Here is a 17060-nt window from a genome sequence, read left to right on the forward strand (position 1 = left end):
AAGCTCTGTAACTTGCTTCTGCAGACAAGTCACTATGAGCTCCATATTTGGGTGTGATTATCTTGTCACATTTTACTGATGCTGGATTGGAGCCGCTGTGTAGTAGCCAAGCTAGTCGCTGGAGAGTAGTCAGGATAGCGGGGAGTCGTTATCGGAAAGTCATGGTATGTGGTACAAATGAATGAGACAGAAGCGTAGTCAATGGAAGCAAAAGGTCAGCAGCAGGAGGTATCAGTATGCAGTAGAGGAGCAGGAGAAACAGGAGCTTGATCAAGGTGGTGGAACACAATAATCACTCATTGAGGGAGTGGAAAAGCCAGGCTTTTATAGGAGATGCAGTCAAGGCAAGAGGTGGAGTCGGAAACAGGAGGCGGGGCTAGATAACTGGGAAAGTGTTCACAAGCTGGATAGCTCCACAAGAAGGGTCAGTGCTTGCAGCATAAGAGGTTCCCGGTTCAAGTCCTGACAGTACTATTCTTAGCATCAGTCTTATTTACATCCGGAGGCCCAAAACCCATCCTGCCCTAATACTTCTCACAGCTGAGGGATTGTTACAGTTGTATACATTCTGGATAATCCTCTATTCCATTAAATAAGCACTGAATAATATAATATAACATATATAGTCATATAACATAATACAATGCAGCAGTGTATAATATACAACCCAAAAGCCAAAAATTGTTAATAAATGTAAAGAAAATAGGAATGAAATAATCTGAAAATCTCTTTTGACCATTTTATTCACATCAGAAGGTGAAGGGAGACATTGTTAGTAGAGATGAGCGAACGCACTCATTCAGGGCAATTACTCAATCGAGCACCGCTTTTTTCAAGTAACTGCCTACTCGGGCGAAAAGATTCGGGGGGCGGCGGGGTGGAGCTGGGGGTAGCAGTGGGGAACAGGGGGGAGCTCTCTTCCCCCCCCCTCCCCTCTGGAACCCCCCGCTCACCCCTGGCGCCCCCCGAATCTTTTCGCCCGATTAGGCAGTTACTCAAAAAAAGCGGTGCTCGATTGAGTAATTGTCCTAAACGAGTACGGTTGCTCATCTCTAATTGTTAGATTTCATTAAAAAAAATATTTAGAAATTAATGGCAGCAACACATCTCACAAAAGTTGGGGCTGGGCCGTGTCTACCGCTGTGTAACATCACCTCTTCTGGGGAGTGAGGAGATGGGACTGCTGGAGTTTTGGGAGATGTTGTCCCATTCTTGCTGCTCCGCAGTCCTCCGTAGTCTTTGCAGTTTTTTATTTTCATAATGCGCCAAATGTTCTCTATCAGTGAGAGGTCCGGACTGCCGGCGGCCGGTTCACCCCAGACTCTTCTGTGCAGCCATGCTGTAGTGATGGATGCAGATTGCGGTTTAGCATTGTCTTACTGAGATATACAAGACCTTCCCTGAAAGAGACGATGTCTGGATGGGGCATATATAGTTCTACACCCTCTATATACTGTCAGCATTGATAGTGCCCGTCGGGATGTGAGCGCTGCCCGTGCCATAGGCACTAATGCCACACAGACCATCAGAGATGCAGGACTGTGCGCTGATAAGCTGGACGCTCCCCCTCCTCTTGGGTCCGCAGGACGCGGCAGCCGGGGTTTCCAAAGAGGATTTCACATTTTGATTCCTCTGACTGCAGAACAGTTTTCTTTTGTGCATAAAGTATTTCCAATGGCTGAAATGGAAAAAATTGCGCTGCGCATGTAAATCCCGTCTACATGGAAGTGCAATGTGGGGTCTTTTTTCTGTGATCTTTCGGTCTTGCACTCTGTGCCCGAAAAATGTCTCCTGTGCATTAACCCGTAGGAAATCATGGATTCTCTTCACAAGTTCGGTCCGTCCGCAATTTACAGAACTTGTGCGCAAAAACCACCCGTGAAAATACAATCCTACAGCTAACTTCACGCGGGCCGTGATTCATGGAGCGATATCGCGCTCGCCAACATGCGGTTTAGCTGCGGATACGAGGTGTTTTTATAGCAAGACCGCCTCGCATCTCTTCGGGAAAGTAGCGATCCTGACTGCCATGGCGGAGGAAACCTGGCATCGCGCTGCGTGCACCCGGCATGTGGTCTGATGCTGCCGCCGGCACTATTAAAGACAATGGGGGATGCGATGTGAGGGCACGCCCAAAGATAGGACCTGCCGCGATTGGTTTCCCGCAAAAAAAACTCGCTCGTGTGTATGGAGCCATTCAAGGGAATGGGGTTCATATTCGTGCGAGATTTGTGAGTCTCGCAACGCACAAATCTTGCACGAATTTCTCGGCCGTGTGAAAGGCGAATGTTCTGGAAATTCTCGATTAAGCTTGCGTTCACACGTTGCTGATTTGCTGCAGATTTCATCCTTTTAATTAAGTTCGATTCTGCATGAAAATCGGCAGCCGATCAGCGGCGTGCGAACGCTCTCTTAACCAACTTTGTCGCTCTCTTGGGGCGGAGTTGTATTTTTTTAATCCATGCTCCCCTTGGCTAAACGTAGTAAATGATGGCGTCTCCCCACAGCTCCAGCGCCGGATTGTTGTACTCCGCGCCTGCAGCCAGCCAATCACAGACCTCCATGCACAAACAGCAATTAGTGGGAAGTGGAGGAAGTGAAGCCAGAGAGCAGAAGAAGATCCGCTAAGTGTGGGATCAGTAAGTACTCTGATCTCATCATTACCGTCTGTAACATTAGAAGACGATTTATTGTACATTTTGACAAAACAAAAGAAAACCCTACAACAATTAGCCGCCGCTCCCAGTAATGGGCGGAAACCAGCGGGAGGGGGGCATTTACTTTTCATTTGTAGCCACTTAATGATTACAGTAAATGTATTAGAGGATTGTATTCTCTCCTACAGTCAGCTTCTTCCAAGCCTGGAATGGCTGATAACAGGGAATAATAGTTTGTATTTTCCTGTCCTACAGTCAGCTTCTTCCCTGCCTGGAATGGCTGATAACAGGGAATCATAGTTTGTATTTTCCTGTCCTACAGTTAGCTTCTTCCCAGCCTGGAATGGCTGATAACAGGGAACAATAGATTGTATTCCCCTATCCTACAGTCAGCCTCTCCCCAACCTGAAATGGCTGATAATAGGGAGTAATAGATTGTATTCCCCTATCCTACAGTCAGCCTCTCCCCAACTTGAAATGGCTGATAACAGGGAGTAATAGATTGTATTCTCCTGTCCTGCAGTCAGCCTCTCCCTAGCCTGACTTGGCTGGTAACAGGGAGCAATAGATTGTATTTCCCTGTCCTACAGTCAGGCTCTCCTGCCTAATATGGATGATAACAGGGAGTAATAGATTGTCCTACAGTCAGCCTCTCCCCAGCCTGAAATGGCTGATAACAGAGAGTGATAGATTGTATTCCCCTATCTTTCAGTCAGCTTCTCCTCAGTCTGATATGGGTGATAACAGGGAGTAATAGATTGTATTCTCCTGTCCTACAGTCAGCCTCTCCTCAGTCTGATGTGGCTGATACCAGGGAGCAATAGCCTGTATTGATCAGCACATGTAGAAGATTACTTGTAGGTTCTGGACTTCTTCCTGTTTCTCCTGATGATGTTCCTTCAAGGACTATAAGTAAGTGCCCCCCAGTGCTCTTTGGTGTAGACAGATTTGGGGGCTCCTCCTGGTTCTGGACCCCTCCTTGACAGGTTTGATTTATCTGAATGTGGCGATTGCAGTACTCACTATGACCAGCAGGAGGCAGCAAAAAGCAGCACATTGGTGCAGTACAGTAATAGTCCTGTATTCCGGCATCAGTAGGAAGTGACCACTGCCGGATTATCAGATGTTCTGGATTCCGAGGTCGCCGCCCGTCCCCACTGGTATATGTTCACCTGCGACACGTTTTTCATATAAAAAGGGTCAAAATAGATGAAAATGGATTAAAACGTATACGATTTTAAAAATGGAAACGAACGCTCCGCCTGTGTTGTTACACGACTTTTTTCATGTTCGTTTCTCGCATCCCTGAAATGTGCGTGAAAGTGCGATCACGGACGGGACAGGAGTACCCGCTCTGATAATGCGCTGACTTTGAGGCAAAATGGAAAATAGCCGAATCCTGCTGACATGAAAACCGAATGGCGATCGGCCTCCGTAATCGCGCTGCCATTCATCTATGCGGATGGATGGAGGTGAGCGGCCACAAGAGATCCCGGACTGCTCTGCGTCACGATGACGGCTGCTGCGTGAAGGGCCCCTCTAAATGTAGGAAACAGTCAGAAGGACGATGCGGCTGATCCAGCGTGACCGCACGCCGCGTTACACATCAGCCAATGGGAGGAAGCGCAGAGGTGGGTGGGAGGTGTACAGGTGGGAGGTGTACAGGTGGGAGGTGTACAGGCGGGAGCCCAGAGACCGCAGGACGCCGCCTTACTGACATCACTGATGGGCTTTAGCCCTACACATACATCTTCTCAGATGGCGGCTCGACTGACAGCCAGGCTCCTGCTCCAACAGCCAGGGACGGAGAAACCTCAGATCCTGTAAGTCTAACCCTTTACATGCCATAATCAGTAGCAATTGCAGCATGTAAGCAGATGACGGGGAGGTGGGGGGCTTCTTCTGTCACCCATCGGTACCCCGCAGGATGATTGCAAGGTACCAATGGTTTCCCATGGCAGCCAGAAGCCTGACGAAGGCCTCGATGTCTGCCACGTAACTCAGCCTAATAGGCCCTGCCTTTTGTAAAGCCTATCAGGCTGCTGTCATAGGTGCAGCACTGCTAAAAACTGCAACTCTTCCTGCATAAAACACGCCATCGCGGAGCTCCGGTGCCGGATTAGGGGAAATGTTCGGGGTCTTAGAGCGCGGCGGCGCAGAGTCCGTTGTTCTTCTCTATAATGTGTTTTATTGTGCAAAAGTAGAAAAATTCTATGATCCGGAATCGCAGAAATGGCGCCGATGAAGAGGAGAAAGTCGTCATGTTATTCGGACTGAATAATGAACACCGTAAAAATAACCCCCCCAAACAACGGGATGCCCCCCCCCCCCCCCCATCATCCATGAAGCTCTACACCACATTTTACGCACCCCGGAGCGATTCCATTGAAATATACACCTCCTCCCACAAAACACAAGCCCTCGTACGGCCGTCAGCGAGCGATGGCTCCTGCAATGTGACCATGAAAATCGCCTGGTCCTTAAGGCCGGTCCCTAAAGGGTTAAAGGGGGAAGCCCACCTCGGCTGGGGCCACATTATGTGTCAGGTGGGCCCTAATTCCTCCAGTGACATCATCAGAAGTGCTCTGTGGACCCCTGCGGATGGCGATGAGAATACAGCCTGCCTCCTGGTCACCGGAAGACGTCACATCATAAAGACCCTCACCCGAGTACATATCAGAGCCGCAGCCATGAGGGACGCGCGCCGAGGACAGACCCGCTGTATATAGTACCGGAATACATTAAAAAGTGCGCAATGTTCAGAACCATCCATTATCATCAGGGAATGGCAAGCGTGTAGATCGCCCCCCACAAAGTACACACTGTAAAGGTAAATCCCCTGGTGCAAGCAGCGAGTCGTGACCGACTCCTAGGGTGACATCACATCGTGACGCTTTCTTGGCAGACTGTTTTTGCGGGGTGGTTTGCCATCGCCTTCCCCAGTCATCTTTACCCCCCAGCAAGCTGGGTACTCATTTTACCGACCTCAGAAAGATGGAAGGCTGAGTCAACCTTGAGCCGGCTACCTGAACCACACAGGGATTGAACCCACAACCTTCAGGTCGTGAGCGAGAGCTTAAGACTACATACTGCTGCCTTAACACTCTGTAGAAGAGCTAAAACCCATAGAGACATGGTGGTGTGTATAGACTTCACTGTATGTATGAGGAACGGCCACTTTATTAGTGGGGCGCTGGACCTCCTTCAGAACCGCAGCAATCCCCCCCGGGTGCAGACTCCACTAGGTGATGAAACCACTCTGCAGGAATATCGGCCCCTGCGGACAGGAAGCTCCTTGTAGTTGCTGCAGATTAGATAGAAGTGCTGACATGTTCCGATCGGCTGACAGGAAGGGGCCATCAATTCAGGCTGCTTGCGCCAAAATCTGACCTCCATCAGCAACAGAAATCTGACTATGAGATTTTTTTTTACTGTTCAGTGATACAACTTTTGCGCTCTTTTGCCCCCTGGAGTCTCGCCTTTCTGTTTCTCTTAGACAGCAGAGACGCTGGAAATGGTTGCCCACTGTTATAACCCATCCGTGCGGAGGAACGGCGAGTTGTGCGTTCGGACTTGTTAGTTGGAGCGCCAGCGTTGTATTCGGCTGACTGTGCAGCACCTGTTCATCAGAACGATTCCTGACGTCCTCCTCCGACCCCTTTCAGCAACAAGTTCTTTCCATCCACAGGATCCCTTCCGCGGGAGGCTTTTCCTCAGTCACACCGTTCTCCGTATACGCTCCATACTGCTAAACCAGAAAAAAAACCGTTGGCAGTGAAGTCCCGGCACCGTCATGTCCAGCACCGATGACCGGGCGTTGGTGGAAGTCACTCCGATCGCTGGATTTTCCCATCTAATGTGGATCCACGGAAAACTTGGCACGTGATTTTTATGCCCTCTGGAGTCACGGGGAGGATTGTTACACAGGGAAGCGCCAATCGTTGAGGACTGGTGGCCGTTCCATGCAGGTGAACTCCTCACGGACCCGCTGTCATTACGGCTGTCTCATATAACACTAGAGTGTCTGCAGTCAGATAGACAGGCCGCTGCAGACAGTGGAGCATTCAGGCTGATGTGGCCATCATTAGCACTCACATGGAAGCCTTCCCCAGCGGACAGCTGCCCTATAGGAGACGGTGAAGCTATGGTGGCATTGACTATGTGCTGCAAAAAACCACAGAAAGGTAAATATCTATTTTTTATCCCGTCTATGCCATCGCTCAGTTTGATTCCCATTACGGATCGGCGATCCAGGGTGGAGCAGCACATCGGGGGTGGGGGGCAGGAGTAGTCTGACTCCCTGTTTGTTTGTGGTATCATTTTGGATACATTGTTTCCATCTGTTTGGGTACATTATTGCAATTCCCAGTTTTCGATATGTTGTTGCCACCTTTCAGTTTTGATATATTGCTGATATCTCTCCGGTTCGGATACATTGTTTCCTCCTCTTGGGTTGGATATGTTGTTGCCATCTCTCGGTTGGATACGTTGTTGCCATCCCTCGGTTTGGATACATTGTTTCCTCCTCTCGGGTTGGATACGTTGTTGCCATCTCTCGGTTTGGATACGTTGTTGCCATCTCTTGGGTTGGATACGTTGTTTCCCCATCTCGGGTTAGATACGTTGTTGCCATCTCTCAGTTTGGATACGTTGTTGCCATCTCTCGGTTTGGATACATTCTTTCCTCCTCTCGGTTTGGATACATTGTTTCCTCATCTCGGGTTAGATACGTTGTTGCCATCTCTCAGTTTGGATACATTGTTTCCCCATCTCGGGTTAGATACGTTGTTGCCATCTCTCAGTTTGCATACGTTGTTTCCTCCTCTCGGTTTGGATACATTCTTTCCTCATCTCGGGTTACATACGTTGTTGCCATCTCTCAGTTTGGATACATTGTTGCCATCTCTCTGTTTGGATACGTTGTTTCCTCCTCTAGGTTTGGATACGTTGTTGCTATCTCTCGGGTTGGATACATTGTTACCATCTCTGGTTTGGATACGTTGTTTCCTCCTCTGGGTTTGAATACGTTGTTGCCATCTCTCGGTTTGGATACGTTGTTGCCATCTCTCGGTTTGGATACGTTGTTTCCTCCTCTGGGTTTGGATACGTTGTTGCCATCTCTCGGTTTGGATAGGTTTTACCCTCCTCTGGGTTTGGATACGTTGTTTCCTCCTCTCGGGTTGGATACGTTGTTGCCATCTCTGGTTTGGATACGTTGTTGCCATCTCTCGGGTTGGATACGTTGTTGCCATCTCTGGTTTGGATACGTTGTTGCCATCTCTCGGTTTGGATACGTTGTTTCCTCCTCCCGGGTTGGATACTTTGTTGCCATCTTTCGGGTTGGATACGTTGTTGCCATCTCTCGGGTTGGATACGTTGTTGTCATCTCTCGGTCGGATATATTGTTGCCACCTCTCGGGTTGGATACATTGTTGCCATCTCTCGGGTTGGCTACATTGTTGCGATCTCTTGTTTGGATACGTTGTTTCCTCCTTTGGGTTTGGATACGTTGTTGCCCTCTCTCGGTTGGATATGTTGTTGCCATCTCTCGGTTGGATATGTTGTTGCCATCTCTCGGTTGGATATGTTTTTGCCATCTCTCGGTTGGATATGTTGTTGCCATCTCTTGGGTTGGATACGTTGTTGCCATCTCTCAGGTTGGATACGTTGTTGCCATCTCTTGGGTTGGATACGTTGTTGCCATCTCTCGGGTTGGATACGTTGTTGCCATCTCTCGGGTTGGATACGTTGTTGCCATCTCTCAGGTTGGATACGTTGTTGCCATCTCTTGGGTTGGATACGTTGTTGCCATCTCTCGGGTTGGATACGTTGTTGCCTTCTCTCGGTTTGGATACATTGTTTCCTCCTCTGTGGTTGGATATGTTGTTGCCTTCTCTCGGTTTGGATACATTGTTTCCTCCTCTGTGGTTGGATACGTTGTTGCCCTCTCTGGTTGGATACGTTGTTGCCATCTCTCGGGTTGGATACGTTGTTGCCATCTCTCAGTTTGGATACGTTTTTCCCTCCTCTGGGGTTGGATATGTTGTTGCCATCTCTCGGTTTGGATACATTGTTTCTCCTCTCGGGTTGGATACATTGTTTCCTCCTCTCGGGTTGGATACATTGTTGCCATCATTCAGGTTGGATACGTTGTTGCCATCTCTCGGGTTGGATACGTTGTTTCCTCCCCTTGGGTTGGATACGTTGTTTCCTCCTCTTGGGTTGGATACGTTGTTGCCTTCTCTCGGTTTGGATACATTGTTTACTCTCTCTGGTTGGATACGTTGTTGCCATCTCTGGTTTGGATACGTTGTTTCCTCCTCTCTGGTTGGATACGTTGTTTCCTCCTCTTGGGTTGGATACATTGTTTCCTCCTTTCGGTTTGGATACGTTGTTGCCATCTTTCGGGTTGGATACATTGTTGCCATCTCTGGTTTGGATACGTTGTTTCCTCCTCTCGGTTTGGATACGTTGTTGCTATCTCTCGGTTTGGATACGTTGTTGCTATCTCTCCGTTTGGATACGTTGTTGTCATCTCTCGGTTTGGATACGTTGTTGCTATCTCTCGGTTTGGATACGTTGTTGCTATCTCTCGGTTTGGATACGTTGTTGCTATCTCTCGGTTTGGATACGTTGTTGCCATCTCTCGGTTTGGATACGTTGTTTCCTCCTCTCGGTTTGGATACGTTGTTTCCTCCTCTCGGTTTGGATACGTTGTTTCCTCCTCTCGGTTTGGATACGTTGTTTCCTCCTCTCGGTTTGGATATGTTGTTTCTTCCTCTTCGGTTGGATACGTTGTTGCCATCTCTCGGTTTGGATACGTTGTTTCTTCCTCTTCGGTTGGATACGTTGTTGCTATCTCTCGGTTTGGATACGTTGTTGCCCTCTCTGGTTGGATACGTTTTTGCCATCTCTTAGTTTGAATACGTTTTCCCCTCCTCTGGGTTTGGATACGTTGTTGCCATCTCTCGGTTGGATATATTGTTGCCATCTCTCAGGTTGGATACGTTGTTGCCATCTCTCGGGTTGGATACGGTGTTGCCATCTCTCGGGTTGGATACGTTGTTGCCATCTCTCGGGTTGGATTCGTTGTTGCCATCTCTCGGGTTGGATTCGTTGTTGCCATCCCTCGGTTTGGATACGTTGTTGCCATCTTTCAGGTTGGATACGTTGTTGCCATCTCTCGGTTTGGATACGTTGTTGTCATCTCTTGGTTTGGATACGTTGTTTCCTCCTCTTGGTTTGGATACATTGTTTCCTCCTTTCGGTTTGGGTACGTTGTTGCCATCTCTCGGGTTGGATACATTGTTGCTATCTCTGGTTTGGATACGTTGTTGCCATCACTCTATTTGGATACGTTGTTGCTATCTCTCGGTTTGGATACGTTGTTGCTATCTCTCGGTTTGGATACGTTGTTGTCATCTCTCAGTTTGGATACGTTGTTTCCTCCTCTCGGTTTGGATACGTTGTTGCCATCTCTCGGTTTGGATACGTTGTTTCCTCCTCTTGGGTTGGATACGTCGTTGCCATCCCTCGGTTTGGATACGTTGTTGCTATCTCTCGGTTTGGATACGTTGTTGTCATCTCTCGGTTTGGATACGTTGTTTCCTCCTCTCGGTTTGGATACGTTGTTTCCTCCTCTCGGTTTGGATACATTGTTTCCTCCTCTTGGGTTGGATACGTTGTTGCCATCTCTCGGTTTGGATACGTTGTTTCCTCCTCTCGGTTTGGATACGTTGTTGCCATCTCTCGGTTTGGATACGTTGTTTCCTCCTCTTGGGTTGGATACGTCGTTGCCATCCCTCGGTTTGGATACGTTGTTGCTATCTCTCGGTTTGGATACGTTGTTGTCATCTCTCGGTTTGGATACGTTGTTTCCTCCTCTCGGTTTGGATACATTGTTTCCTCCTCTTGGGTTGGATACGTTGTTTCCTCCTCTCGGTTTGGATACGTTGTTTCCTCCTCTCGGTTTGGATACGTTGTTTCCTCCTCTCGGTTTGGATACATTGTTTCCTCCTCTAGGTTTGGATACATTGTTTCCTCCTCTCGGTTTGGATACATTGTTTCCCTCAGCCCTGTGTGAGCTGCACAGGCAGCGCTGGGGGTTGGCACAGGCAGGGGCGGGTGGGGGGCAGGTCCTGGGAGTGTCCCCTCCTCTGGGTTGTATTTAGTCTGCAGCTCCAGCTGAATCTTTGCACTTCTCCCTTCCAGACTTCGCACCATGGCCGACAGCGAGCAGAAGCAGCGCAGGATCATCGACAGCGGACACTCAAGTAAGAACCGCTCTAATCACGTCAGCGCCCTGCGGGCACATGCTTCATGGAAGGAGGGGGGGATGTTCATGCTTGGGAGATGCTTGTATTGGAGGGAGCACATGCTGGGGGGGCGTCACGTCGTTGTGTGGGGGGGGGGCGTCACGTGGTGTTGGAGGGACACAAGGTGGTGTGGGGGGGGGTCCACCCTTGTGTTGTGGGTGCACATTAATATGTTGGGGGTCACCTCCCTGTTCTTCCCCCCTGACATGGTTATCCGTACTTGTTGATAACTGATGGGCGGAGCTCTGACTACTGGCCGTTACTAAAGTTACATTCGTGAAAGGGGGTCAATACTTACTGGTTTGGATTGATCCCCCCTCAGCTCTTTGTAGTCCTACCGATCCTTGCGGTTATTCAGGGTCTCGGGATCATCTCACGAGGGAACGAATTTATTCTCACAAGGTCTAACATCACACACTTGACTTTTGGCTTCCAAAAGGGGTGTGGCAAGAATATGGTGGGTGTGGCTTGTCAGGCGCAGGATCTTCCATCAGTTTTGCTCCTAGAGGGAGGAGTCAGAGCCGCGGACATCGTTGCGCCCCATAACCCGCCCCCAGCGCCAGCGTTATCTGCTCCTCCTTACAGTCTGCACTGCTGTGATGTAGTAAACATGGCGGAGGGATCATGGGAAGCTTTCCTGTCAGCTCCTCGGATGCATGGCCGTCCTTGTGATTAACCCCTGCTGAGCTGGTGTGTCCGTAGAGCGCAGAACATACAAAACAGACTGGTCACATGACCCTGCCTGCATCCGCCATTCGTCGCTCTGTGGGGTCATGTGATCGGCGCGACTTGTAATGAGCCATTTGCACCCAGTGTTGCGGCTACGTATGTTGTGTGGCATAATATGTGAGACGTATATGCTCCTGGCGGGATCAACCAGGTGCCAGCGGTGGGCACTCGCTCGTTATAGGGGGTATGGCTGTGATTACAGTAAGTAGGGGGAGGAGCTTCTGGGATGATGGAGACTGCTCCAATTGTGGGGGACCCTCTATTACCCTCTATTATCAGGGCGTCTGTATGAACCCCCAGGGGTGAGATGAGTCCCCTCCCTAATGGATGCAGGCATCTATGGAGCAGATGATGAAGGGACAGGCTGTAATAATGGTGGACTGCAGGGGGCAGCGGAGGTATTATTACTCAGAGGCACTGGAGGTAGTGGCAGGATGAGGAGATTGTGTAGAGACCTGTTGTGGCTGGAAGAAGTTGTCATGGCGGTCTGAGCTGAGATAACAGACAATTAAATATATAGAGGTGTAAACGAGCTGTATCTAAGCCTGCTGTATCTAAACCCGCCTAAAGGTTACCCTATAGATAATCTGCCCCAGTACCAGTGCTGATTGGGGGTTCAAGCCGAACTTTGTAGCAGGTAGGCTGAAGTCCCATCATCAGCTGGCATTGAAGGTTTGATGCCGGCCCTGTGTATGTCATGTATGTAAGCTGATAACGTGTTAGTGGGGCACACGGAAAATCCCCTCCCCCGCTGTGTGGCAAACAATCACCGCACCTTATAATTATCTTGTTTTGCAATTGACAACATAAAAACCTACAAGACTCAGCGCACAGCAAGCGGAAAAAACCACAGCACTCGTATGCGGTATACAGAACCCGCTGAAAAGCTTCATTCACCCAAGAGTCCATTTCTCTTTGTAGGGACGATGCACAGTGCCGCTTCTCACTATAGGGACGATGCACGGTGCCGCTTCTCACTATAGGGACGATGCACGGTGCCGCTTCTCACTATAGGGGCGATGCACAGTGCCGCTTCTCACTATAGGGGCGATGCACGGTGCCGCTTCTCACTATAGGGACGATGCACAGTGCCGCTTCTCACTATAGGGGCGATGCACGGTGCCGCTTCTCACTATAGGGACGATGCACGGTGCCGCTTCTCACTATAGGGACGATGCACGGTGCCGCTTCTCACTGTATAAACGATGAATAGAAGCATAGCATGGTGCCGCTTCTCTCTATAGGGACGATGCACGGTGCCGCTTCTCACTATAGGATGATGCCTGGTGCCGCTTCTCACTATAGGGGCGATGCACGGTGCCGCTTCTCACTATAGGGACGATGCACGGTGCCGCTTCTCACTATAGGGACGATGCACGGTGCCGCTTCTCACTGTATAAACGATGAATAGAAGCATAGCATGGTGCCGCTTCTCTCTATAGGGACGATGCACGGTGCCGCTTCTCACTATAGGGACGATGCACGGTGCCGCTTCTCTCTATAGGGAAGATGCACGGTGCCGCTTTTCACTATAGGATGATGCCTGGTGCCGCTTCTCACTATAGGGACGATGCATGGTGCCGCTTCTCACAATAGGGACGATGCACGGTGCCGCCTCTCACTATAGGGGCGATGCACGGTACCGCTTCTCACTATAGGGGCGATGCACAGTGCCGCTTCTCTCTGTTTGTAAATGATACACACCGCCGCTTCTCTCTATGTATGGATGATACACGGTGCCACTTCTGTGCCGCTTCTCTCTGTGTATGGACGATGCACGATGATGCAACTGATCTCTGTATGGGTGATGCTCAGTGCTGCTTCTCTCTGTATAAACGATGAATAGAAGCATAACACGGTGCCGCTTCTCACTATAGGTACAATGCACGGTGCCGCTTCTCTCTATAGGGACGATGCATGGTGCCGCTTCTCTCTATAGGGACGATGCATGGTGCCGCTTCTCTCTATAGGGACGATGCACGGTGCCGCTTCTCTCTATAGGGACGATGCATGGTGCTGCTTCTCTCTATAGGGACGATGCACGGTGCCGCTTCTCACTATAGGGGCGATGCATAGTGCCGCTTCTCTCTATTGGGACGGTGCCTGGTTCGGCTTCTCACTATAGGTACGATACACGGTGCCGCTTCTTGCTATAGGCACGATGCACAGTGCCATTTCTCTTCATAGGGACAATGCACAGTACTGCTTCTTTCTGTTTATGGATGATACATGGTGCTGCTTCTCTTTGTGTATGGATGTTACACGGTGCCGCTTCTCTCTGTGTATGGACGATGCACAATGATGCAACTGATCTCTGTATAGGTGATGCACAGTGCCGCTTCTATCTGTATGAATGTTGAATAGGAGCATAGCACGGTACTGCTTCTCTCTATAGGGACGATGTGCGGTGCCGTTTTTCGCCATACGGACCATGCACTATCCCGCTTTTCTCTGTAAATGGACGATGCAATGCGCTGCTTCTCTCGGTGTTTGGATGATGCACTGCACCGCTTCTCTCTGTGTATGATCGATGCACTGCGCCGCTTCCCTCCGTGTATGGAAGATGCACTGCGCCGCTTCCCTCCGTGTATGGACGATGCACTGCGCCGCTTCCCTCCGTGTATGGACGATGCACTGCGCCGCTTCCCTCCGTGTATGGACGATGCACTGCGCCGCTTCTCGCCGTGTATGGACGATGCACTGCGCTGCTTCTCTCCGTGTATGGACGATGCAGTGCGCCGCTTCCCTCCGTGTATGGACGATGCACTGCGCCGCTTCCCTCTGTGTATGGACGATGCACTGCGCCGCTTCTCTCTGTGTATGGACGATGCACTGCGCCGCTTCCCTCCGTGTATGGACGATGCACTGCGCCGCTTCCCTCCCTGTATGGACGATGCACTGCGCCGCTTCCCTCCGTGTATGGACGATGCACTGCGCCGCTTCCCTCCGTGTATGGACGATGCACTGCGCCGCTTCCCTCCGTGTATGGACGATGCACTGCGCCGCTTCCCTCCGTGTATGGACGATGCACTGCGCCGCTTCCCTCCGTGTATGGACGATGCACTGCGCCGCTTCTCTCTGTGTATGGACGATGCACTGCGCCGCTTCCCTCCGTGTATGGACGATGCACTGCGCCGCTTCCCTCCGTGTATGGACGATGCACTGCGCCGCTTCCCTCCGTGTATGGACGATGCACTGCACCGCTTCCCTCCGTGTATGGACGATGCACTGCGCCGCTTCTCTCTGTGTATGGACGATGCACTGCGCCGCTTCCCTCCGTGTATGGACGATGCACTGCGCCGCTTCCCTCCCTGTATGGACGATGCACTGCGCCGCTTCCCTCCGTGTATGGACGATGCACTGCGCCGCTTCCCTCCGTGTATGGACGATGCACTGCGCCGCTTCCCTCCGTGTATGGACGATGCACTGCCCCGCTTCCCTCCGTGTATGGACGATGCACTGCGCCGCTTCTCTCTGTGTATGGACGATGCACTGCGCCGCTTCTCTCCGTGTATGGACGATGCACTGCGCCGCTTCCCTCCGTGTATGGACGATGCACTGCGCCGCTTCCCTCCGTGTATGGACGATGCACTGCGCCGCTTCTCTCTGTGTATGGACGATGCACTGCGCCGCTTCTCTCTGTGTATGGACGATGCACTGCGCCGCTTCTCTCTGTGTATGGACGATGCACTGCGCCGCTTCTCTCTGTGTATGGACAATGCACTGCGCCGCTTCTCTCGGTGTTTGGACGATGCACTGCGCCGCTTCTCTCGGTGTTTGGACGATGCACTGCGCCGCTTCTCTCTGTGCATGGACGATGCACTGCGCCGCTTCTCTCTGTGCATGGACGATGCAGGGTGTCGCTTCTCTCTGCGTGCACATTGCATGTTACCGCTGCTCGCTGGGGTCTCTGGTGTTGCTCGCAGCAGTGTTGTGACAATGGTTTCCTGGCATTTGTGTCATGTGACAGTAATATGTGCCACGATAATTGCACAAGAGTAGGAACGACTCGCTGCTGGCACCACTTCACCTTAGGAACTGCGGACTTGTCAGTACATGCAACTCAAACACCATCGTTGGGGGGGGGGGGGGACTCCAGGACTGTTTATGAGTATAATGCCAGAACTACAGTGCAGACTGACACAGGCAGAGCAGTAGTAGCGAGACCTTTACATGTCTGCATGGCTTTGGGAGTAAGTAGGATGCTGGTAGGCCATTTAGGTCCGAAAATAAAACTTACATGATGAGACAGGAAGTTGTTTTCACGCAGTTATGTGCTGTTTCTCCCCCGAGGCATCCAGTATACAGAGACGGAATGTTCCCTGACCTGCGGCGTCATGACTGTCATCATTACTGGGGCCCTATGAGGGGTAGGATCAGGGTAGGTAGGGTCACTAGTGGTAATAGGGCCGGTATGTAGGGCGGTAGAGGTGATGGGGTCACTGTGTGTAGGGTCAGTAGTAGTGATGGGGTGTGCGGGGCGGTAGAGGTGATGGGGTCACTGTGTGTAGGGTCAGTAGAAGGGATGGGGTGTGCGGGGTGGTAGAGGTGATGGGGTCACAGTGTGTAGGGTCAGTAGTAGTGATGGGGTGTGCGGGGTGGTAGAGGTGATGGGGTCACTGTGTGTGGGGTCAGTAGTAGTGATGGGGTGTGCGGGGTGGTAGAGGTGATGGGGTCACTGTGTGTGGGGTCAGTAGTAGTGATGGGGTGTGTGGGGTGGTAGAGGTGATGGGGTCACTGTGTGTGGGGTCAGTAGAAGGGATGGGGTGTGCGGGGTGGTAGAGGTGATGGGGTCACTGTGTGTGGGGTCAGTAGTAGTGATGGGGTGTGCGGGGTGGTAGAGGTGATGGGGTCACTGTGTGTGGGGTCAGTAGTAGTGATGGGGTGTGCGGGGTGGTAGAGGTGATGGGGTCACAGTGTGTGGGGTCAGTAGAAGGGATGGGGTGTGCGGGGTGGTAGAGGTGATGGGGTCACTGTGTGTGGGGTCAGTAGTAGTGATGGGGTGTGCGGGGTGGTAGAGGTGATGGGGTCACTGTGTGTGGGGTCAGTAGTAGTGATGGGGTGTGCGGGGTGGTAGAGGTGATGGGGTCACTGTGTGTGGGGTCAGTAGTAGTGATGGGGTGTGCGGGGTGGTAGAGGTGATGGGGTCACTGTGTGTGGGGTCAGTAGAAGGGATGGGGTGTGCGGGGTGGTAGAGGTGATGGGGTCACAGTGTGTGGGGTCAGTAGAAGGGATGGGGTGTGCGGGGTGGTAGAGGTGATGGGGTCACTGTGTGTGGGGTCAGTAGTAGTGATGGGGTGTGCGGGGTGGTAGAGGTGATGGGGTCACAGTGTGTAGGGATGGTCAGTAGCAGTGATGA

General features: G+C 51.1%; 1 protein-coding gene across 6 annotated transcripts in view; it reads left to right on the top strand.

Annotated features, from left to right (window-relative positions):
- Positions 1-17060, top strand: part of STOM (stomatin) — a 57159-nt gene that overhangs the window by 26287 nt on the left and 13812 nt on the right. Inside the window, exons 1-2 of one of the 6 annotated variants that reach the window (XM_066580292.1) lie at positions 4439-4480; positions 10869-10930. In XM_066580292.1, coding sequence (XP_066436389.1) covers positions 10879-10930 — 52 coding nt within the window. In that variant the 5' untranslated portion in view covers positions 4439-4480; positions 10869-10878. Of the gene's footprint in view, positions 1-4438; positions 4481-7569; positions 7594-7743; positions 7782-8252; positions 8315-10343; positions 10410-10868; positions 10931-17060 lie in introns of those variants that run through there. The other 5 variants (XM_066580290.1, XM_066580293.1, XM_066580288.1 and 2 more) reach the window with 5 other exon arrangements.

Source organism: Eleutherodactylus coqui, chromosome 10, assembly GCF_035609145.1.
Source record: "Eleutherodactylus coqui strain aEleCoq1 chromosome 10, aEleCoq1.hap1, whole genome shotgun sequence".
NCBI classification, from domain to species: domain Eukaryota; kingdom Metazoa; phylum Chordata; class Amphibia; order Anura; family Eleutherodactylidae; genus Eleutherodactylus; species Eleutherodactylus coqui.